At 48.0% G+C, this 24,431-nt stretch overlaps 1 protein-coding gene across 2 annotated transcripts in view; it reads left to right on the forward strand.

The window, feature by feature from the left end:
* The window catches only part of PAK2 (p21 (RAC1) activated kinase 2), a 728,762-nt gene that overhangs the window by 325,387 nt on the left and 378,944 nt on the right, over positions 1 to 24,431 (forward strand). For both annotated transcript variants that reach the window (XM_078665775.1, XM_078665774.1), the window contains exon 6: positions 11,877 to 11,978. In XM_078665775.1, coding sequence (XP_078521901.1) covers positions 11,877 to 11,978 — 102 coding nt within the window. The remainder of the gene's footprint in view (positions 1 to 11,876; positions 11,979 to 24,431) is intronic.

Raw genomic sequence — 24,431 nt, forward strand, 5'->3', positions numbered from 1 at the left:
CGTCCCAAGCCCTTTCTCTTAGCTCGGTCTTTCTCGTTTTGACTGCGATTTTGTATGCCCTTCTAGCCAGCTTGACCCTATTTACATCCCTTGGGGTCTCTTTCAGCTCCTCCAAGAGTGCTGTGTGTGCACGGGCACACGCTTGGTCAAACCAGTTTTTATATTTCTTAGGTTTTGGATTACAGTGGAGCGTCAGATTGTCCGCCACCTGTTTCGTGATGCTGTCAAAAGCACTCAAGATTTGTGATGGGTCAGAGTCCTTACTCGAACATACACTAAAATCATCTAAATTACTTTTGTACAAATTATTGAGGAAACCTTCCGGAGCAATTGCCTCCCATCTTAAACTTCCGTTCTTGATCTTTGGTGGCAATATTAGAATTAGATATAAGTGCCAGAGGTTTTGCAGTCACAAAGGCCTGAATGTTAATTACCAGAGTTGGAGGGTTGTGATCACTCGGGCAACTCAGCATTACACGAAAGGACCCTAATAGATCCATCAGTGGGGCCGAGACTAAAATAAAATCAATAATACTTTGATGCCCCTGGCCAGTGTATGTGGGAATAGGAGGAAAGGTTTCCAGCTGTACAGGGCAGAACAAATTGTAAGCTGATAAAAAACTCTGTAGAAAAACCCCGGACTTCGTCTGTTCAAAATGAGTTAGCCCCTGCGGGCCATGCTCCTCCCCTAGACCCAACATGCAATTGGAGGAACAAACATGAGTATTAAAATCACCAAGGACCAGTAAATGGTTGGACGCGTCATTATTGGACTCATAGTCCTCTAAAAAGGTAGCCAATGCACTTAGTTGCTCCAAATCGTCAATCCTTGTAAAAGAATTATACAAATTTACCACCAAGAGGCCTGATAAGTTTTCACCTATTAATTTAACTGCCAAAATATTCGGTGAAGTTGTTGCGGTCAGCTTTGATTTAGACAGTAATTTGCGGCTGATCAATAATAGAAGTCTTTTTCTTCTATGGTCCCTAGCTTGGTCCAAAACGGAGCTAGGATAGTTAAAATTAATGTTTCCATACGTTCCCAATAAGCCTGATTATCCCCTGTAACCCCTAGGTCAGTCACATTAGGGTTAGCAGATGGAGACACACCAGGCTCAATTATTAGGGGCGATTTTCCTTTTTGGTGCTTGCTTTTACCTTTGTGCTTGTTTTTATCCCTTATGGCTAGGCCGCCCCTCGTTCGTTTCGCCAGTGGTTCCCCTGACCCACCCACCATGCCAGTGCTTTCCCTTGCTGGTCTCTTAGACCTAGTAGCACCTATCATCTTTGACTACCACAGGGTCAATAGAGCAGTGGGAATGGGCGTGGGCGTTAGGTGGCGCTTGAGCCAAGGGTGATTCTAAGTTCAACCGATTACTGGAGTATGCAATGGGGCCATGTATAGCACCATATGTGGACAATCTTGGGGAGCTAATGCCCTCAAGAACACAGGTATCAGGCACATATCCCCGTTCCAGGGCCAAACTATGCGTCACCTCTGCCATAGTACCGTGAAGGTTTTCAATAGGCTCTGTTTATGATGCTTGGTGGGTTGGATAGCAACCGTAGGTGATTTAGCCATTCTTATGGCCCCCAGAGATCTTTTTTGTTCTGCATAAAGTCCTAAAGAAAGTCTTTTTCAATTAGCTGTATCTCTTGCTGTAGCACTGATTCAGCCCTAATTAGAAAAGCATCCAATGTGCCTGACCATCCCTGACACCCCCCAGCGAGACCTCTCCAATCAACGAGACAAAAGAGAAGAAAGGGACGTGGCCCAGCCCAGTCTCCTCCTGGCTACGACGGGCGCGGACGGGCCCGCCCTTGGCCCGGGCACGCCGCGCACGCCCGCGCTGCGGGAGCCGTGGACGAGTTTTATGTGCCTCCTGGCAGGAAGCACGGCGTCAGCAGCCGCGAGGGATGCTGGGAAACGTAGTCTCGCGTCCCCCCAAGGGTCGGTGCAGCAATGGCGGCACTCAGCACGCGATTCCTCTCCTCCGTGGGCAGCAACAACAATGGTAGTGCACAGCAGGTGAGTGACAAAGGTGGACTCCCCACATTGACTAAACATTACTGTGTGGATGTGCAAGCAGAACAAGCTAGTATGGGCCAAGCTGTACTAAAAACACTGTTTCAGACTGTTGCAACTGATACAGGTAGCCACTGCTAAGGCACAACTGCTTTATAGTCTATGCTACAGTATACAATCTACAGCTCATATGCCTCGGAACGGAAAATGCTACTTACCAGCATGCATCTGTTCTTGGCATCTAGAGCTGTAGATTCGTATATGCCCGCCCGCCTCCCCGGATACCTGTGTCTGTTGCAGTAATATCTTACTTAGATACATTACACATGGACATCTTTCTATTTCTATCTACCCCCATCATCACCCTTTATGGCTAAAACAATCTGGAGATGGAGTTGATGCCCATGCACACTACTAACCAAAGGAGGAGTCGCCTATCTCGTGACTACAAAGACTTCTACAATAACAAAGTGCAAGCATCCAAGCCCAACACCTGTTGGCGATCTATGCTACAGTATAGAAATCTCCCGCTCTACATGCCAAGAACAGATGCATACTGGTAAGTAGCATTTTCCTTTTTCTGTCAGATTGCATACACTGTTTGTGAAGTGCCCTGTTTGTGGGAAGAAAATAGGTCTAAAACCTTTACAAAGTCTGTATTGTTTGCCTTTGTGAAGATAATCATCCAGAAACCAATATCCACTGTTAAAATGTCTTCAGGAGAAATCTGAAAGACCGAGAGACTGGGAAAAGATCAGGCTGCACAGCCTACAAGTAAGACATCCGGCAGCAGCTGCTGGTTCATCCCAGGCCTAGGAAAAGGTCACCCCTCTATTAGTGCTCCCTCTTCCTGTTCGAAGGACTCCCCTAGGGGTAGATCTAGGTGAAACTCACCAAAGGAAGAGACACTACTCCAGATCGATGTAAAGCACCATGACATTAAAGTCTGCCAACATACCCACTGTGTGATGCCGAAGGCCGTGTTAAGACAACATACAACATTGAATGAGTCTGAACGGTCTGTCAAAGCATCCATTGATGTCGAAACCACCGCCATTGTGTACACCCACCAGTCATAAGTTGTTGAAGCCTAGTTCAACGTTGAGACCAACATCCTCCTCAACATCGACTCTTAGTGTATTTAGATTTTGAGAGCTAAGAAAAAGCAAAGGGCCTAAAATATCTGACTGAGTACTTGCTAATCTAATCCCCCTAAAGGGAGAGAACTCCTCAGGTAGTCCTTTTATGCATACCATTGCAAAGGGGTTAGAAATCTCCATGTTTTTTCCTAGGCACGCCGGATAGGAGGTGTCTATGGCATCTCCTCTGCTTCCTCCGCAGAGAATTTCACTGATTCCTTCCTTTTCTCCTGTAAGTTCTTCAAGGGAAAGGTTTCATCATACACAGATTTGGTCTTCTACATCTCTGATCACGAAGGAAATGGAAGAGAAGGTCTTTTAGAGGGAGCTCAACCTCCCGTTCCCAATCTAAATGCTGCAGCATAAAGTCTTGTTCTTGACCAGATACAAGAATCCCATATTGGACCTCTTCCTCATGCCGTCCTTCTATCAGAGATCATTCTCCAGCTCTCTGATTCACCTCCGCAAAGTGAGTCTCCAGTAGACTTCTTACTACCTTCTATGTGGTACCGGTTAGTGGGGCAACAAAGTTGAATAATATGACCGTGCCAACTACAACTTCAGTGGCATTTGAGACCCTGTATCAGAAAGCTGTATCCAAAGCTTCTACTGCTGGTTCCTGGATTAATTGAACCTGCTATGCAGTTACTTTTCACACTTGTTTAAATAAAGTCTGCACCATCTAAACTTTTAAAGAAGTATAAACCACCTGATCAGGACCCTCTCTTCCTAAGAAAGGTTGCTCGTTGGACTTTGTGATTGTATCTGCTGCAATGAGAACAAATAGTCGCTCCTTCTGTTTCACTGGACAAAGAAACCAAGTACATGGATTCCGTACGAAGAAAGATTTCAAAATTTCGGCCAAAATAATGAAGTGCGACTATTGTAAACCGATTAACAATTTACCAGACCAACTGACCACCCTTTGTGAAGCCTGGGCCAAAGACCTTGGCAGCATAGATGAGGAATGGCAGGAGGCACTGCAGAGCCCTTGGGAGATCACAATACGCTCTAGATTTAGATTAGTGCAGCTGAAGGTTCTACACCGTACATACTATCCCGGCACGCACAACATGGGGCAGGATTTGCTCAGTTCTGTGTGTTAGGGGATGTCAGCAAGAGGGTACCTATGTGAGTGTCCCTTGATAGTTCATTTCTGGAAGAAAGTCACAGATCTGATGTCTAGGGTGGCTGGAGAGACAGTCGCGATGGAGCTAAAGTGGCTTCTGCTGATGATTAAAGGTGAAACTGACTGGCCTCTATATGGGCATCTGGGTGGCCCTGGCTGCGGGTATTGCAAAACGCAACATAGCTAGGGGGTGGGGGGTCACCGGCACCTCCGCAGCTGGAGGACTGGAAACGTGATCTAGACTAGTGCCAACGGGCCGAAGAAACTGTGTACAAAAGCGGGGGATGTGCTAAAAAATGGAACAGAGTATGGGCGCCCTGGCAAAAATACTGAAAATTTGGGGTGGATACATAGATGCGGGCTGGATGGGTACCTTTTTAGGTTGTTCCTAATCAGCGCGCAAGCGCTGCTTAGGAGTGACCTCTTGGAATCGGTCTGTACTTTATGGAAAACTCATGCATGTACTGCACTGTTTCCAGTGAGCGCTCGTGCATGTATGGCATACACCTTACGGGAGAGAGCAGCGGCGCCATCTGTTTCCAATTATTGCAGTTGTTTCCATTTGCCTGTCTCATGGTCACGTTAATTGGAAACAGATGGTGGTTTTATTATCTTTCACTTTCGTGCTTTTCGCGTCCGTGCGGCCATGCTTGTAATGCCTTCCTGTTTATGTGAACATCCTTAGCATCTCTTGCCATCAAACTTGTCTGCCTCTCTTCCCTCATCTCTCCTGTCATAGAGCGTCTGCACTCACCCCGCACAAGATCCTTCCTTTGTCTTTTCTCCCTTTCCATCCCAGCTGTTCTATCCGCCCTATTGTGGATCACTTTGCATGCACCGGTCCACTGAAGGGCAGCTATGGGCAGTGTGTTCAGGCGTGCGCTCGAGCATCGCCAGCTTGTGCCGGTTTGTTGATCCGTTTCTTAGTTGCACAGGCTGCCCCTCGCCCCTCCTACCAGAAGGAGGCGGTTCTGCGCCACACAGCCGCAGGCAACAGAGCCCGGGGACTCTGGAAAGAGCGACTCGGGGCAAGGAAAGAGTAGTCCCTGGAAAGGAGGAACAGTCAGCACACAGGTGCATGGAGCAGCAGTGGGAGACCTGAGGCATGGAACAGACTCTCGGGACCTTAAAGAAGACAGGATCTCCGAGGGCAACCGGGGCACGTGAACCTGAGGGGCGAGCAGGCTCTCGAAGACTAGAGCTAGGCACGGCGAGAAGCAGACCTGCGTGAGGAGTGTGGAAGACTGCGATGCCTGACGCACACAGGTACGCCCTAATGTAAGGTTGGCATCTGATGGTAGCGCACATCACTGCCTCTTCCATTCCACCCCACCCCTGAAACGCCCTGCTTCTCTCGTCTGCAGACTGCTTCTGAACTCCCATCTTCTCATGCAATTCCTAACGCTACCAGTTGCACGATATTCGCCATCTCTTTAAAGACCCTGCGGTCAATTCTCAAAGCCATTTTGCAATTGTTAAATTAATGCTCCTGTAACACTTCTGTAGCACTCCTTTACATGCTGTAGAGGGGTGCTGTAGAGCTCTTCAACATAGCTTAAAAACATTGTCAAAGCCAATCGCTGTGGCCAAAAACCTACAAGATCCCAAAGGCGAGACCTATTGGCTATGCCAGTGCTTGTTTATTATTTTTGCTGTTCCCTCATAAATATATTGCTATTGATTTCTGTGGTCTCTTCATGTATGGATGTGTGGAACTGTCTTGTACTAAAAGGTCTCTTGAGCATTGTTAATAAAAAGAATTAAAGATAATGCAGTGTGTCAGTGCCGCTGCACGTTTGGGGAGATAAGCCGGCTCTCTGGGACGCTCCCCAAAGATTCATTGGGAAATTACTGAAGGAAGACAGAGGATTTTCAAGAAATCCTTAATGAGAGTATGGGTGTCTTGAATCAAATAATTGGCCCTGCAGCAGCCAATTCAGTTCTGGCTGCTCATTGATTGTTACAGAATCAATCTCAGAAGGAGTTCATTGTTCAAGCTAACTTGTGTAAAACAAAAGATCAACGATGTGTCTCGAATTTACTGTTCTCCAGAAACTATCTTCGGATCACATGCGGATAACAAGAAGAGTCGTGTTAAAGCACATACGGAGCCAAAAAAAGCAAAGAGATAGACCATATAGCATTCAATCAATCAGTCAATCATAGCATTCGTAAAGCGCACTACTTAACCGTGAGGGTCTCCAGGTGCTGGGGGTGGGGGGTGCTGCTACTGCTCGAAGAGCCAGGTCTTGAGGAGTCTTCTGAAGGTCAGCAGGTCTTGGGTCTGCCAAAGGTGGGCGGGGAGGGTGTTCCAGGTCTTGGCAGCGAGGTGGGAGAAAGATCTGCCGCCAGAGGTCGCTCTTTGGATGCGGGGGGCTGTGGCGAGGGCGAGGCCGGTGGAGCTGGCGGGTGGGGGTGTAGAAGCTGAGTCGTCTGTTGAGGTAGGCTGGTCCGGTGTTGTGGAGTGCTTTGTGTACGTGGGTGAGTATCTTGAAGGTTATTCTCTTGTTGACGGGGAGCCAGTGCAGGTCTCTTAGGCGGGGTGTAATGTGGAGGATCCGACGTTTCGAGGCGTTCTGTTTGCGATGCAGCCGTCTCAAGAGTTTGGCCGAGGCTCCTGCGTAGAGTGCGTTTCCGTAGTCCAACCTGCTGCAGACGAGGGCCTGGGTGACGGTTCTTCTCGTCGCGGTGGGGATCTACTTGTAGATCCTGTGGAACATGCGGAGGGTGTTGAAGCAGCGGGAGGAGGAAGCGGCGTTGACCTGCTTAGTCATGGAGAGGATGACCCCTAGGTTGCATGCGTGGTCGATGGGTGGAGCTGTTCCCAGTGCGGTCGGCCACCATGAGTCATCCCAGGCCGAAGGGATTGATCCGAGGATGAGGACATCCATCTTGTCCGAGTTCAGCTTCAACCGGCTGTTCCTCATCCATTCGGCGACAGCCTTCATTCCTTCCGGTAGGTTGGTTTTGGCGGTGTGGTGGTCTTTGGTGAGCGAGAGGAACAGCTGGGTGTTATTGGCGTAGGAGATAATGTTGAGGTCGTGCTGTCGGGCGACGTGGGCGAGAGGTGCCATGTAGATGTTGAACAGCTGAGGGATGAGCCCTGGTACGCGGCAGATGATCTCTGTGGCCTGTGTTCTGCCGGAGAGGAAGGAGGTGGTCCAGTCCAGGGCCTTCTCTTGGATCCTGGCATCGTGGAGGCGTGTTTGTAGTGTGTGGTGGCAGACCGTGTCGAAGGCAGCTGACAGGTCCAGGAGGATGAAGACCACTGTTTCTCCGTTATCCAGCAGGGTCCTGATGTCGGTGGCGGCGATGAGGGCGGTTTCTGTGCTGTGGTTGCTGCGAAACCTGGACTGGGACGGGTCCAGGATGCTGTTCTCCTCCAAGTAGCGGGTCAGTTGTTTGTTGGTGGTCTTCTCGATGACCTTCGCCAGGAAGGGGAGCAGGGAGATTGGTCGGAAGTTCTTAAGGTCCTTGGGGTCCGGCTTGGGTTTCTTGAATAAGGCGTTGATCTTGGCGTGCTTCCAGCTTTCCGGGAAGGTTGCTGTTTTGAAGGAGATGTTGATTATTTTCCGGAGATGGAGTGCGATGGGTGTGCTGGCTTTGTTGAAGATGTGGTGTGGGCCAGGGTCTGACGGTGATCCGGAGTGGATGGTGTTCATGGGCCTGCAGGTTTCGTTGTCATTGGTCCAGGAGAGCAGGCGGTTGGTGCGGGAAGTGGTTATGGGATTGGGAGTCTCGATGGTTGTCGGGGTGGTCGTGGCATTGAAGCTGCTGTGGATGTCGGCGATCTTGCGGTGGAAGAAGGTGGCCAGTGAGTCGCACAGGTCTTGTGAGGCTGGGATGTCGTTGGTGTTGGAGCTGGGATTGGAGAGTTCCTTCACGATGTCGAAGAGCTCTTTGCTGTTGTGTGCGTTGTTGTCTAGGCGGTCTTTGAATGAGGCCTTTTGGCGGTTCTGATGAGTTGATGGTGTCTGCGGGTGGCATTCTTGTGGGCTGCGTAGCTGTCCGGTGTTCATTCGCGGAGCCAGTTCTTCTCCAGTTTTCGGCCTGTCAGTTTGGAGGCCTGGAGGTCTTCGGTGAACCAGCTGGCTTTCTTGATGGTGCTACTGTAGGAGGGTTTCTTGAGCGGGGCGAGGGTGTTGGCGCAGTTGTGGATCCATTGTCTGAGGTTGCGGGCGGCGGTTTCGTGCTCGATGGGGTCAGTAGGTGGGCCCTAGGCGAGGGTGGTGGTTAGCTGGTTATTGGTGACTTTTCTCCATCGGCAGCGAAGCATCTGTTGGGAGCGGTTGTGCGTGGTGGGCTTCCTGAAGGTGAAGTGGATGCAGCGATGGTCGGTCCAGTGGAGTTCGGTGGTGTGGCTGAAGGAGACGTGGGGTCGTGCGGAGAAAACGGGGTCGAGCTTGTGGCCGGTGGAGTGGGTGTTGTGACAAGAAGTTGGAGTACGAGGTTGGCGAGGTTGTCCATCAGGGTGGTGGAGTTGGTGGTGTTCTCGAGGTGGAATTTCAGGTCCCCGAGGAGGATTTAGTCCGTGGAGGCGAGGGCGTGTGTGCTGACTAAGTCGGCGATGGAGTCGCTGAACTGTGGTCGGGGTCCAGGGGGTCTGTAGATGAGGGTTCCTCTGAGGGTGGTGTTGGGATCAGTGTGGATCTGGAAGTGCAGGTGTTCGGCGGTGCTGAGGGTGTTTTGTCGGTGTTGGTCGAGACTCTGAGGGTGTTCCTGTGGACGATGGTGATTCCTCCTCCTGCTCCGTTGGTGCGGTCCCTGCGGGTGATCTTGTAGCCTTCCAGGATGGCTATGGTGATGTCCGGTGCTGAGGTGGGGTTCAGCCAGGTCTCCGTCAGGAAGGCGACGTCTGGGGAGGTAGTCTCGAGTAGGTCCCAGAGTACAATGGCGTGTTTGCGGTAGGATGCATCTGAGGTGGTTTTGTTCATTCCTGGGCGGTGGCTTGGCAGGGTGGATGCTGGTGAAGCTGCAGGTCCGGCAGGTGAAGGGTCCTTTGGTGCGCTTCGGGGTGGCCCTGTAGCAGGTGTGTTCTCGTCCGGGCTGGAGTGCGTGTAGCGTGCTGGCCTCGTAGCGGAGTCGGGCGTCGTGGCGTATGTGGGGGCCAGGAGTTCTGGTGCTGGGTGTGGTCCAGGCACGAACGGGCTTGCCTTGGGCGAGGGGGCAGGGCCGTAAGGGGGGCAGCGGCAGGAACGGGGTACAGAGAAAAGAGGGGGCAGCAGTATAACACAAGGCAATAAGGAGGCAACAATTAAACAAAATACACCAGGCACAAAAGAGCAAGACAGTCACAGGGAGTGGCAAACTTGCGTCAGCAGCAGCAAGGGGAGAGGCACGGGGACACAGGTGGTGCTGTGCGGCGTGGGGAGCAGCCTGACCTGCAAGCAGGGTCAAGGGTCGTTCTCACTGCTGCGCAGCGGCCCCCATATAAGGGGAGGTGGGAGGGAGGAGCTGCTGGGAGGCAGGGCGACGAATGGGCGAGGGGGCGTTGCTGTGCGGCGTGAGGAGCGGGGGTTCAAGTCCCTCAATGGCCACAGCAACATTGGAGACATCTTTACACACCTTGTTAGCCCCCCAGAGGTTGGGAGGGGGGAGGCAGCAACCAGCTGCAGGGAAGCCCCTGTTAAACCATGACTTCCTCCTTACCTCCTAGCCATTAGTCACTGCCGTGCAATTTTGCGTATTTGGATTGCAAAAGTGCATCCTTTGGAGAAGAGGCTATCGCCTATCTGTCTGAAGTTCCCCATTCTATTACAAACTCCTCTCTTGGCACAATAGATATCTCTACTAGGATTAATATTGTCTTGTATTGTTCTGGTTTCTTATACCAGGGTTCATAAGAGGTCTTCACAACAATGCCTAAAGGATCAATGGAAAGACAGCTGGGCAAGACTTGTCAATGCTAATATGGTCACCAATTCAATCATTTACAATGTAGACCCAGTCAAAAAAATGTAATGAAAGGAATCCCATTCGATCTGGACTTTCCTGTTCAACTAATAGTTACAGATTCATCTCTCTGGAGATGAGGAGCTTACATGGGTCTCACTGAAAGGCTTAAGGCACTTGGTCAGAGAAGATAAGTTATCACATCAGCCTACTGGAGCTAAGAGCAGCCCAAAAGGCTCTGACATTTTTACCGTGTTCACATCGAACTCCCTTCTTCTTCAGCTCTGACACTACAAGGACACTTTAGTACCTGAACAAGTAGGGATGGGCACATTTTAGACCTCTCGCTATAATCACAAGCCATCCTGCAAAGACTTATAGGAAGTTAATTCAACACCGCTGTCATTCACCTGCCAGGCATTCAGCATACAGAAGCAGACTCTGTCGCACATTTCAACACAATAACAACTGGGTTCTCAATGAAAATGTCCTGCAAAGCATCTTTCAAGATTGAGGTTATCCCCAAATAGATTTGATCGGAGATGCAAGAAACAAAACATGGCCAGATTACACCTCAAGATTCGACAACTACTGTTAAAAGGGAATGCATTTAGATAGATTGACTGGTCAATGAAATTTCTGTACTCCTTTCCTCCTTTTTCCACTGATACCCAATATTCTGCTCAAGTTCTATCATTCCAAGACCAGAATGATTGATAGTGCCTGAATGGCCCCTATAATGGTTTTTTTGGGACTACTACACTATCCGAATGACCACACCGAGGCTGCTGTGCAGAAAGGATCTCCTATACAAGATCATGGGCCAGGTCCTGCTTCCCACCCTTTAATTTAGCAGCTGAATTCCTGCAGTGTGAATATCTGAATATATTGTAGGACAGTATAGACATTCTGCGAGAGTCCAAACGTCATTCCACTAAATCTTCTTATGCTTTCAAGTGGAAACGGTTCAGTATTTGGTGCATTCCATACAATAACGATTCTTCTATGTGTCAGGACCATGTGGTAAATTCTTATTTACTTGATCTGGTAAGATCTTGTTTGCATTTGTCATCTCTTAAGGTACACCTTGCAGCAGTTAGTGCCTATAGGAAATATCCTTTATGGCACGCTGCCGAATAAATATTACTTGATGATGACTCCTCTCTCACATCTTAGTGGCGGTCAATTGCCAGCCTAGCAGTCCAGGGCAAGTGAATCAGAGTGGTATCACAACAGCATGTGAATGTGTTGTGGTTGATCAATGTATTCCTAGCCCTCTCAGTCTTAACAAAATACATAAATACATGGACATACAGATAGATACCTTATTTCCAATGGTGGGGGGGGGGGGGGGAGAGGAATTGATAATCATAGGAGGAGTGATTTAATCTTTCTAGGTGGGGGGGGGAATTGGTCATGAGTCCTTCAGTGCAACCTTGATTCCTGAGACAAGACTATTAGAGCAACAAGTTGCAGTACTCAAAACCCAACAGTTCATTGCAGACTGCACAGGCACGAATAGTGATACAGGTGGTTAACAATTTGTTAATAGTTGTAACTCCGTTTTGGCCAGATATCATTTTCTGATTATTTGGCACCATGTTTTAAGTAAATTTATACTAATATTTGATGTGAACCAAACTATGGTTTTCTTTTTTTTCTTACTTTTTATTGTTATCCCATTTAATAGCCAAATGCAAAAAGCTCCGAACCCTCGCCAGCTGCAACCGAAGAGGAAGATAATGAAGAACCCCCTCCTATCATCGCCCCACGTCCCGAGCACACTAAATCAGTGAGTCCTCCTGTTACATTTAGTCATATTTACATGTATACGTACCCTTTATGGTTGAATACAGACCAAGATGTATACTTTTGAAAGGAGGGTCACCGAGACTCGATAGAGCCAGTTAGGATGGTCATGTGCCTTTGGTTTGCAGATTATTTTGAAATTAATCCTAGTTGTTTGTTACATTATTTGAGCACCCTACATTGGTACCATTTTGTTGTGATCAATCTTGATGACTGACTTTAGCAGCTCTTAATTGAAAGCACCACAGTTCTGAAGCCATGGAGCCATGTTTTATCTTTTAGTTCATGACTTTGATTATTACTACCACTTAATAACCTTTTGTAAATATTTTGCTATCTCAATCAGTAGAAATAAAATGCTGACATACATTGGGAGCAATGAAACCTGCATCCACTAAACCAGGTAACCATTGCAGTTGAATTTCAAAATTAAACAAGCACTTGCAAAACCAGTATGTCTGGCTTAGAACAAAGTACCTCCTAATTGACTGGTCACTTTAGGCAACTAATCACTGAACATTCATTTACTATGTGTCATTATTTCACACATGCACCCTTCCATCACCCATGGACTTATTCTTGAATTAACTCCCACTTTAGCCATCCATGTAAGGCCTCACTCCTTAATAATAGATTCAGCCTGTCACTTATTCATTGTTCCATGCTCTCACTTATCCTTCTACGTGTTAACCCATTCTGATTCAACCACTCATCCACACAGTTGTACACAATCGTACCAGTCAATAAAGACACTTTCACTTAGAAGATAGCCAAACGTATTAGCTTTGCTGATGAAGCAGCAGTGTGCTAGTTACAGGAAGTAACACTATTTAGCCTATTGGCGGCAGCCCCTCTAGTAGAGTTTTCATTTCTGTGCACTCCCTAATGAAGATGTTAGTGTGGAAACAGTAAAACTGTGCCATAGTGTCACTTGTAGGGTATGCCACATTCTGACCGCTTTGACAGTCCTTTAGTTTATAATTTCAGCACACACCAGGTACCAAACATGAAAACCTTATCAATTGTTTCTTGATTACATAAGGCTGTAGCATTGCTTGTGCTGCACTCTTTATTCTAGGGACACCACAAACCGCTATCTCGGTCTGTCCTTCTGTTTCTCACTTTTGGAATCCTGAGGTAAACTCCTTCCATAAACAACTGGTGCCATCTGTTGTAGACAAGCTTCAAATGTATTCACAGATGTAGAAACCTCTGTCTGATGTTGCCATACACCAACAGCCTCTTCCTCAGTCCGCCCAACTGCCTCAGAACCCCGCTTTGTCATAAGGCCCTTCTCTTACATCTATACATTCCATCACCTTGAAAGATAATGCAGGCATGAGCACAGTAGCCAAACTTAATGTACATAATGTAATAAATCCATTAACATGTAGCAGTGTCAATTGAAAAGGCATAGCCAGGCTTCTCTGAAGGTGCTAAATGCTCACTGATCAGAGGTGATGTGCTGCACGTGTTGATCACAAATCAATAAATCAGAGTTTTGTAGAGCGCGCTAGTCACACGTGAGGATCTCAAGGTGCTGGGGATGGGTGTTAGCGGCTCCGACGGGGTAATTCAAAGAGCCAGCTCTTGAGGTCTTTCCTGAAATGGTGAAGTATCGATCTCCATCGGAGGTGGAGGGAGAGTTTGTCCCAGGTCTTGGCTGCGAGGTAGAAGAATCTTACGCCTGCTCTGGTCCGGTAAAAAAGTGGGACGCTGGCTGGGGAGAGTTTGGCGGAGCGGAGGTTTCTATTGGGGGTATGGAAGGAGATTCGGTCATTGAGGTATTGGGGTCCGGTGTTGTGGAGGGCCTTGTAGGCATGAGTGAGCAGCTTGAAAGTTATTCTTCTTCCGATGGGGAGACAGTGGAAGTCGCTGAGGTGTTGAGTGATGTGGTAGTGCCGTGGGATTTCAAGGATAAGTCTCGCTGGGGCGTTCTGGGCGGTCTGGAGTTTGCATAAAAGTTTTTCGTGGATTCCTGCTTAGAGAGCTTTGTCGTAGTCCAGTCTGCTGGTCTCTCACGCGATGGCTTTACTGGGGTCGGGGGGGATCCACTTGAACATCGTGCGAAGCATGCAGAGGGTGTTGAAGCATGCAGGGGATACAGCGTTGATCTGGAGATTCATGGTGAGTGACGAGTCAAGTATGATGCCGAGGTTGTGTGCATTATTTGTTGAGTGTGGGTGGGTTTTCGAGGGCGGGGGGCCACCAGGTGTCGTCCCATGCAAAGGGTGTAGAGACTAGGATGAGGACTTCTGTTTTCTCCAAATTGATCTTTGGGCAACTGTTCCTCATTCTGGTCGCAATGGCTTTCATCCCTTCTTGGAAGTTGTGCCTGGTGATGTCTGGTTCCTTGGTGAAGGAGAGGAGCTGGGTGTCATCGGCGAGGAGACTATGTTGAGCCCATGGTTTCGGACTATGGCAGAGAGTGGGGTCATGTAGATGTTGAAGAGTGTGGGGCTGAGGGAGGATCCCTGTGGCACTCCTCATCTGATCTCAGTCTGTTCTGCAAGAAAGGGCAGGAGTTTTATTCTCTGTGTTCTGCCTGAGAGGAAAGATTGTTTCCAGCCTCGGGCCTATCCTTGGATGCCGGCGTAGTGGAGCCTGGTGGCTAGTGTGCGGTGGGAGATGGTTTTGAAGGCTGCTGATAGGTCCAGGAGGATGAGGGCTGCCGTATGGCCTTGTCAAGGAGGACACAGGTGGCGGCGAGAAAGGGCTGTCTCTGTGCTTTGGTTGAACTACCCTGCTAGGCGTCTGTGTTAATCTCTATGGTCAGAGATTCTCCTCTTTTGCTTTGTATTGCTTGCCAGATAAATATTTAAGTTCAATACCTATCTGCAGTAATTACTGCATTTCTGGTGACAAACAACCTCTGTGAATAAATATACTATACTAAAACACCAATCACATTGATCCCTTTTCAGTTTCCGTTTTTTGAAATGGCAATCTTTCAAAATGACCTCAAATGTCTGCCTTCTCGGGTTTGTGATTACAAATTTACTTTACTGGATTAGATTGTATAACTTGCAAGCCTCCAGTCCTTAATGTTTAGGAGAGCCTAGACAGCTCACATGCGCAGTCTTTGAGACATGCTGTATTCACTCTTTGGGCTTTGAACACTCAGAGAGAGATATTGAGAGAGAGAGAGATATTGAGAGAGAGAGATATTGAGAGAGAGAGATATTGAGAGAGAGAGATATTGAGAGAGAGAGATATTGAGAGAGAGAGATATTGAGAGAGAGAGATATTGAGAGAGAGAGAGATATTGAGAGAGAGAGATATTGAGAGAGATATCGAGAGAGAGAGAGATATCGAGAGAGAGAGAGATATCGAGAGAGAGAGAGATATCGAGAGAGAGAGATATCGAGAGAGAGAGAGATATCGAGAGAGAGAGAGATATCGAGAGAGAGAGAGATATCGAGAGAGAGATATCGAGAGAGAGAGATATCGAGAGAGAGAGAGAGATATCGAGAGAGAGAGAGATATCGAGAGAGAGAGAGATATCGAGAGAGAGAGAGATATCGAGAGAGAGAGAGATATCGAGAGAGAGAGAGATATCGAGAGAGAGAGAGATATCGAGAGAGAGAGAGATATCGAGAGAGAGAGAGATATCGAGAGAGAGAGAGATATCGAGAGAGAGAGAGATATCGAGAGAGAGAGATATCGAGAGAGAGAGAGAGATATTGAGAGAGAGAGAGAGAGAGAGAGAGAGAGAGAGATATCGAGAGAGAGAGAGAGATATCGAGAGAGAGAGAGAGATATCGAGAGAGAGAGAGAGATATCGAGAGAGAGATATCGAGAGAGAGATATCGAGAGAGAGAGAGAGAGAGAGATATCGAGAGATATCGAGAGAGAGAGAGAGAGAGAGAGAGATATCGAGAGAGAGAGAGATATCGAGAGAGAGAGAGAGATATCGAGAGAGAGAGAGAGATATCGAGAGAGAGAGAGAGAGATATCGAGAGAGAGATATCGAGAGAGAGATATCGAGAGAGAGATATCGAGAGAGAGATATCGAGAGAGAGAGAGAGAGAGATATCGAGAGAGAGAGAGATATCGAGAGAGAGAGAGAGAGAGAGAGATATCGAGAGAGAGAGAGAGATATCGAGAGAGAGAGAGAGATATCGAGAGAGAGAGATATCGAGAGAGAGAGATATCGAGAGAGAGAGAGATATCGAGAGAGAGAGAGATATCGAGAGAGAGAGATATCGAGAGAGAGAGATATCGAGAGAGAGAGAGATATCGAGAGAGAGAGATATCGAGAGAGAGAGATATCGAGAGAGAGAGATATCGAGAGAGAGAGATATCGAGAGAGAGAGATATCGAGAGAGAGATATCGAGAGAGAGAGATATCGAGAGAGAGAGATCGAGAGAGAGATATCGAGAGAGAGATATCGAGAGAGAGATATCGAGAGAGAGAGAGAGAGAGAGAGAGATATCGAGAGAGAGAGAGATATCGAGAGAGAGAGAGAGAGAGGGAGAGAGAGAGATGTCGAGAGGGAGAGAGAGAGATGTCGAGAGGGAGAGAGAGAGATGTCGAGAGGGAGAGAGATATCGAGAGAGAGAGAGATATCGAGAGAGAGAGAGAGAGATATCGAGAGAGAGAGAGAGAGATATCGAGAGAGATATCGAGAGAGAGAGAGATATCGAGAGAGAGAGAGATATCGAGAGAGAGAGATATCGAGAGAGAGAGATATCGAGAGAGAGAGATATCGAGAGAGAGAGATATCGAGAGAGAGAGATATCGAGAGAGAGAGATATCGAGAGAGAGAGATATCGAGAGAGAGAGATCGAGAGAGAGATATCGAGAGAGAGATATCGAGAGAGAGATATCGAGAGAGAGAGAGAGAGAGAGAGAGAGATATCGAGAGAGAGAGAGATATCGAGAGAGAGAGAGGGAGAGAGAGAGATGTCGAGAGGGAGAGAGAGAGATGTCGAGAGGGAGAGAGAGAGATGTCGAGAGGGAGAGAGAGAGATGTCGAGAGGGAGAGAGATATCGAGAGAGAGAGAGATATCGAGAGAGAGAGAGAGAGATATCGAGAGAGAGAGAGAGAGATATCGAGAGAGATATCGAGAGAGAGAGATATCGAGAGAGAGAGATATCGAGAGAGAGAGATATCGAGAGAGAGAGATATCGAGAGAGAGAGATATCGAGAGAGAGAGATATCGAGAGAGAGAGATATCGAGAGAGAGAGATATCGAGAGAGAGAGATATCGAGAGAGAGAGATATCGAGAGAGAGATATCGAGAGAGAGATATCGAGAGAGAGAGATATCGAGAGAGAGAGATATCGAGAGAGAGAGAGAGAGATGTCGAGAGGGAGAGAGAGAGATGTCGAGAGGGAGAGAGAGAGATGTCGAGAGGGAGAGAGAGAGATGTCGAGAGGGAGAGATATCGAGAGAGAGAGAGAGATATCGAGAGAGAGAGAGAGATATCGAGAGAGAGAGAGAGAGATATCGAGAGAGAGAGAGAGAGATATCGAGAGAGAGAGAGAGAGATATCGAGAGAGAGAGAGAGAGATATCGAGAGAGAGAGAGAGAGATATCGAGAGAGAGAGAGAGAGATATCGAGAGAGAGAGAGAGAGATATCGAGAGAGAGAGAGAGAGATATCGAGAGAGAGAGATATCGAGAGAGAGAGAGATATCGAGAGAGAGAGAGAGATATTGAGAGAGAGAGAGATATCGAGAGAGAGAGAGATATCGAGAGAGAGAGAGATATCGAGAGAGAGAGAGATATCGAGAGAGAGAGATATCGAGAGAGAGAGAGATATCGAGAGAGAGAGAGATATCGAGAGAGAGAGAGATATCGAGAGAGAGAGAGATATCGAGAGAGAGAGATATCGAGAGAGAGAGATATCGAGAGAGAGAGATATCGAGAGAGAGAGATATCGAGAGAGAGAGATATCGAGAGAGAGAGATATCGAGAGAGAGAGATATCGAGAGAGAGAGATATCGAGAGAGAGAGATATCGAGAGAGAGAGATATCGAGAGAGAGAGAGAGAGAGAGAGAGATGTCGAGAGAGAGAGAGAGAGATGTCGAGAGGGAGAGATGTCGAGAGGGAGAGATGTCGAGAGGGAGAGATGTCGAGAGGGAGAGATGTCGAGAGGGAGAGATGTCGAGAGGGAGAGATGTCGAGAGGGAGAGATGTCGAGAGGGAGAGATATATCGAGAGAGAGAGCGAGAGCGAGAGATAACACTCCTATGGCGGGCCTTGACAGTCCCGAAGTCAGAGTGCTTGGTTATATTTGAGATGGTGCTCTAGCATGAGCTGAGCCTGTCTGCAACTTTCGGAACCATGTCCTTATAGCTGTTCTATGATCTAGCCTTACCATATACTCTAAGTGCATTATAATCCTCGCGGTTAATGCTAACTTTGGTTTGGCTTTATCAAAACATGTTGTGTAAGTTGTCAAACACTTTGGAATACTACCCCCGCCAGTCCTGGCGGCGGGGTTACCATTCCACCCTTCTAGAGGGAGAAGACATGTAGTTACTGGTAAACCCGCTTAAAGTTCAACAGAGCCTAAGCATCACAAAATGGATGCTGCTGCCACAGACACGAGTCTGCCCTCCTGCTGCTGGATGAAACTCCGGCAGGGGAGGCCTGGACAATAGGTTTCCTGTCCAGGGAGGCTTTAGTGTATTGGGGCAGGGTGGGTCTCATTCAGTGAATGCTTTTCAGTTACTGCCTGGGGCACACAAGGTGCTCCATGCATTACCCAGTTCAAACCGGTTGCTGGGGCACTCTGCCCCAGCTCTGGTGCGAAACTTTGCAATGGGGAAGGGGTGTAACCACCCCCTCCCCAGGACCTCCCATAGGTGGAACCCTAGAGTTAGTCCAAACCCTAAACTTGCTATAAGAATAGGATCCCAGTCCCTGAGACTTTAGATTACCCTGGACGAATATATCTTGGACCTTCGACATTCCACATCGACTAGAAGACGGAGGAAATCTCCCTTGTGGTCAAGGAGTGACCACCCTGTTCAAACAGGCAACAAAAGCATCTTTGCCGGTCTGCATTTTCGAGGCTCCCGCTGGATCCCGAAGAATCTGTGACACAGGACATGGACTTCCAGACATCTGACGCTCTCCTACGCTCCATTAAAGCTGAGACCTGTAGCGGACACGAGAGACGTGGGACTGTAATTCCTGGACATCCTGCATCTTTGCAACTGCACCTACTTCCCGAAGTTGTGTATTGGGGTATTTGAAACCCCTGCCCCAAGCACCTTTTTCACCGAAGCTCAGAGGCCTACTCTCCACAAGTGTCCTGTGGGCCTGCTTTGTGCATTGCCACTCGGGCCCCTTTGCGGTTCCTAGTCCGTTGGCTAGTGAGCCCCCACAAAGGGCCATCTTTGATTTCTTGAGCTTTCCTGGTTGCTCCAGATGTGCTCTCACTCCTCTCCAAAGGAGGAGTCCCTCAGACCTTGCTGGTCTGAACCGAAGCCAATCTCGACATCTTGCGTGGGTTGCTGTTGCCAAAGTTTGTTGGATCCAATCCAGATTCTGACGCTGCAGCACTCGACATCCTTCATGGGACAACTCTAATCCAGCTCCTGGTCGTCGTCGACGCCTCCTGGTCCTCGTGGCTGAAAGAGTCAAGCTTCACCTCTTTCACCTGATATCTCCTGACATTGGCTGGCATCTTCTACTCGCCATCCTGGTCACTGGCTAGTGACCCAGACTCTGTCCCTTCTGCTTTCAGGTTCTTCCTATCTCCGATCCACCCTTGGATCCACCCGTACACTTTTCCTCTGGTCGCCTGCAGCATTTCTTCGCAGCTCTCCATTGGAGTCGACGACGAAACCAGACATCAAAAGACACCTATGCACCCGGCTTCCGTGGGTGAGGTAACTAGAGTACTCCTGTGCTCCCGTGGGTATTGACTCTCAAAGTGTCTGGCTAAAAGGGTTCCATCGTAGATCACCTCTAGGTGCTCTTAATCTTTAAAACTATAACTTGTTCATTCTCCATGGAAAGTCAATGGGGATCCGCGGCTGTGCACACGTCCCCTGTAGGCCTCCTGCATCCCAACCTTTGATGGTTCCAAGTAGCCCCAGCGGTTCTACAGGCCCTAGGCCTGATTTATAACTCTCACATGGTTCTTATACCACTATTTTAGTATTTGGTTTATGAGGCTCCCTAGGGCATAACTTATACTGTTCAACTTATCGTATGCTAATTAAGTTCCTTGTATTGTACTTTTACGTCTGACCTCATAAAGAGTCCAGAGGGGTTGTGTTTAGATTAAATACATATATATTCTATATATAACTTGTGTGGTGTGCTTTCATTTGATCATTCAAGAGATTATATTTGGTAAAACAACTTGCTTAACTTGCCTCTAAGTCTTAGCCTGAAGGCTGCTCTCCACAGCTTCCACTAGGATAGTGCAAGGTGCCCACTAGAATAGTGGACATCATATACCAGGCCAACTTCTCACATCATGTCTGTAGTTCGTGTTCACCTTCAGCGCACGGCTCTCCTCCCAGTTCACTTAATCTCTCTGTGGCCCCCTTCCGCCCCCTGTTTATTTTCACAGTTTTCATTTTTCTGGGATCTTGCCACCTCCCGCTTGTCAGGAATTATTTCTGCTTCTTTTTTGAAAGCTCGTTTGTGGAATGATTAGCTGGCGGTAGGATGGTATTATGGATTCCTCGCAGCTCTTAATCAAATGAGGTCACCTGGAGACCTGCCAGTGCTTCTGTTTGCACGTGCCTTATGGAGGCAAATATTTCAACATCTCAATTTGTGCTTCCAGTAAGCCCTCGGCTGTATGCAAATAATATAAATTGCACCATTCACACGATACCTGCATGGAACATCATATTTCTCCATCAGAAGTGTTACTTAACTTTAAAGATGTTGAAATTATTTGTGAAGTGCAGCTTCCACTACTTAACCGTAACCAACTATCAGATAGACATTCAAACATGTATATTACAGCAAACCTTATGGTTGTAGTCCTATTGTTTTAGCAAAGGAGGGACTGGAGTAGGACAATATTTTACGGGGTCCAGTGTACTGGTCCAGAAACTAGTAGCAAAAAGAGGGTACAAAGTTCCCCGGGAAGAGTGACGGAACAGAGGAGAGTGTGTGCAAGTGAGAGGGGGAATCCCCTAGTTGAAACTAAAACCCTCACACACCCAGCAAGCTAGGTGTCATGCTTCATCATATGGGTTCTGCTCCTCGTCAGACTGGCGCTGCAATGTCTGACGGGCTCCCGAAACCGGGGCTCTTTATCAGAGATCTTTTGTTCCGGCCATATGGTGCATGCGTGTGAGAGGGCAGGGGGAGTGTGGTCGTGTCGTGAAAGTGAAGTTTAAAAAAGGTGAGTCAGTCCACAACCTAATTTATTCTCGGGGTTGACTCCCTTGATTAAAAGGGGTGTGAGGGGAGGTAAACTGCCCTGGAGCTACCCGAGCAATATTAACTACTACCCTCAAGTATGGTCAACATGTTTCTTGCCTGATGGCAATTCTTCAGGACCTCGGTAAACCAGTACCACACAGTGAAAAATAATGGTGAAGGATAAAAAATTACAATGAGGTATACAACCTTTTATGGTCGGTAATACCGGAATGCAGGCCAATTGGTCCTGCTGCAGTATTATAACCCCAGAAGATTCCCTGAGGTACCTCACAGTCTGCTCCCGTGGGACCGGCTAAAGAGGTATGGCACCTTTTGCGGCATCCGGTCCTAACCGGTGCACCTACCCCACGAATGGCGTCTGAGCCAAGACGCAGAGCAGCAGCTGCTCTGCGTCTTGGCTCAGACGGCGTTCGCAAAAGGCAAAAATAACACGTGAACAATGTCGGAGAAGGAGAGCGAGCACATATAACATCTGGTGTAGAACATTGTGACGGTCAGGCGCTAAATAATCTAATCGTTATACCATTGAAATTACAATTGCAGTTTATAATGCTACATGGAGGGATGAAAAAGACAAAGGCATTAAAACAAAGTCCTATGCAATCACATTGACAAGATCTCACGCAAAAGTTAACCAGACAATTGGTGGGGTCCAGAGAACAGTGGAAAGGATAATCGACAAATGAAGTAAAAATACATAATTATAAGCATTCCCAACGCCTCAGCCCACTCCCTCCGGGACAATGTGGCTCCTCAACTGAGACTGTTGATCAGCGGTTATCCTAGCAATGTATGAGCGGTATGGCCCCAAATATCAATTGGACGGGACGGACTGGGGACTTGTGTCGAATATTCAACGCTATTAACATTACAACAAGCCACTCCTGAGCCAAGACCTCAATCTCGGAGGCCTTGTATCACACCAGAGTAACGCAACCTCCCGTTTTGCCAGCAGGAGTCCAAGTGCAGCCAATTTTCGGACAGATCGTGGGAAGTTGGAAACGTATCCCAGCAGCGCTATTTCTGGGGTGGGGATGAGATCCAAGCCTAACATATCGCCGAGAGTATGGTGCACCTGAGACCAGAATTCATGTAAGAGGGGACATGTCCAAGAGAGGTGGGCGAAGTCCGCATAGGGGGCCTTGCATTTGGGGCATTGGTGGGCACGGCTAAAATCGATTTTGTGCGAAAGTGCTGGGGTGTGGTAGAGCTGGCAGAGGAATTTGAAATGGATGAGTTTGTGTCGACTGTTTAGGAACACTTCCTTTGTAGCCCTACAGCACTGTGCCCATTGATCGTCGGATATGGGTTTTCCCAAATCCCCCTTCAATGCTGAAATTCCAGGAGCCTAGTCCCGACAGTTCGACGATTTCGAAGGGCTGGAAGAGGTCCCCCGCTACACGGCGGAGGAGGGCACTGGACATTCCAGGAGCCTAGTCCCGACAGCGCGACGGCTTCGGAGGGCTGGAAGTGGTCCCCCGCTACACGGCGGAGGAGGGCACTGGACATCGAATGCTGTCTTATTTTAAGCGCTTTGATAACCTAATCGGTTCAAGTTACTGAAATGTGCAACGTAACTGATTCTATGTAAACTGCTGTGATAACATGTATTGATTGAGACTTCCGTCATGACTTCAAACAAAGTAGTTGTAAAGGGACAGCTGAAATTCCAGGAGCCTAGTCCCGACAGTTCGACGATTTCGAAGGGCTGGAAGAGGTCCCCCGCTACACGGCGGAGGAGGGCACTGGACATTCTAGGAGCCTAGTCCCGACAGCGCGACGACTTCGGAGGGCTGGAAGTGGTCCCCCGCTACACGGCGGAGGAGGGCACTGGACATCGAATGCTGTCTTATTTTAAGCGCTTTGATAACCTAATCGGTTCAAGTTACTGAAATGTGCAACGTAACTGATTCTATGTAAACTGCTGTGATAACATGTAACGAAGCTGGTGCTATGTAAAGCGCTCTGATAACCTAATCGGTTCAAGTTCGCGCTATAGAAAACTCTAAAATAAATAAATAAATAAAATGCAGTGCGCACCCTGGTATCCAGAGTGGGAAGTGAGGCATTGCACAATCTATATAATGTAAAAACAAGGTGCGTTCCTGTTTGGTGTTGGATGATGAGTGTGAGCGGGGGGAGGCAGCCTCGGGAGCGAACGGAAATGTGGGAAACACAGCCCGCATCAAGGAACATATTCTAGTCAATACAAAGGAGTCCATGAATGTGCGGTCAGAGAAACGTTGGTCATAGAAAAAGCATGTCCCTCTGGGAAGAGGTCACCAATGGTGTGGACGTGGAATTTGGCCAATATGTGTTGGACTACTGTTTCCCCAGCAATTGGGAGCCAAGAAGCGTTGGGCAAGGGAAGGGCCGGAGAATACAATTGGTCCAGGCCAAGAAGCCTGCATACTTTATCCCATGCCCAACAAGTGAACGAGACAGTCTGTATATCCTGCGGATCCTGTGGGAAACCCCTAGGAAGCACGGTGGAAAGCAGTCCAGGCAGAACCAAATCCGCTTCAGGTTTCAAATACAAAATATGGGCGTCGGGATGATACCAAGAATATGCATTTGAGCATTGTGCTACTAAAAAATAAAGATAGAAATCGGGAAGACCAAAGCCGCCCCTTTCATATGGGAGGGTTAAAACCCGCCAGGATACATGTGGATTTTTGTCACCCCAAACCAATCGCAACAGAAAGGAGCGCAGTTGGGAAAAAAAAATCTTGGTTAGAGGAATCTGGATGTTATTAAAAGATATAAAAAGCGAGGAAGCACCACCATTTTAATTATGGCAATCCTCCCGGCTATAGAGAGAGGGAGGCGGATCCATCTTTCAGTCTAACTCTCCAATAAATTCAACGCACTACCATAATTTAGTCTGATGGCCACAGTGTCCAAATGGATATTAACCCCTAGATATTTAACTGAGTTGTGACTCCATTCAAGAGGGAAGGAGCAATTCCACACTGTGGTGCTCGGGGTGAGCGGAAAAATGACTGACTTGTGCCAATTGATGCGGAGACAAGAAAAATTACCAAAACAAATGATTTCCAAAATAA

This window comes from Lissotriton helveticus, chromosome 11 (genome assembly GCF_964261635.1).
Source record: "Lissotriton helveticus chromosome 11, aLisHel1.1, whole genome shotgun sequence".
Taxonomy (NCBI): domain Eukaryota; kingdom Metazoa; phylum Chordata; class Amphibia; order Caudata; family Salamandridae; genus Lissotriton; species Lissotriton helveticus.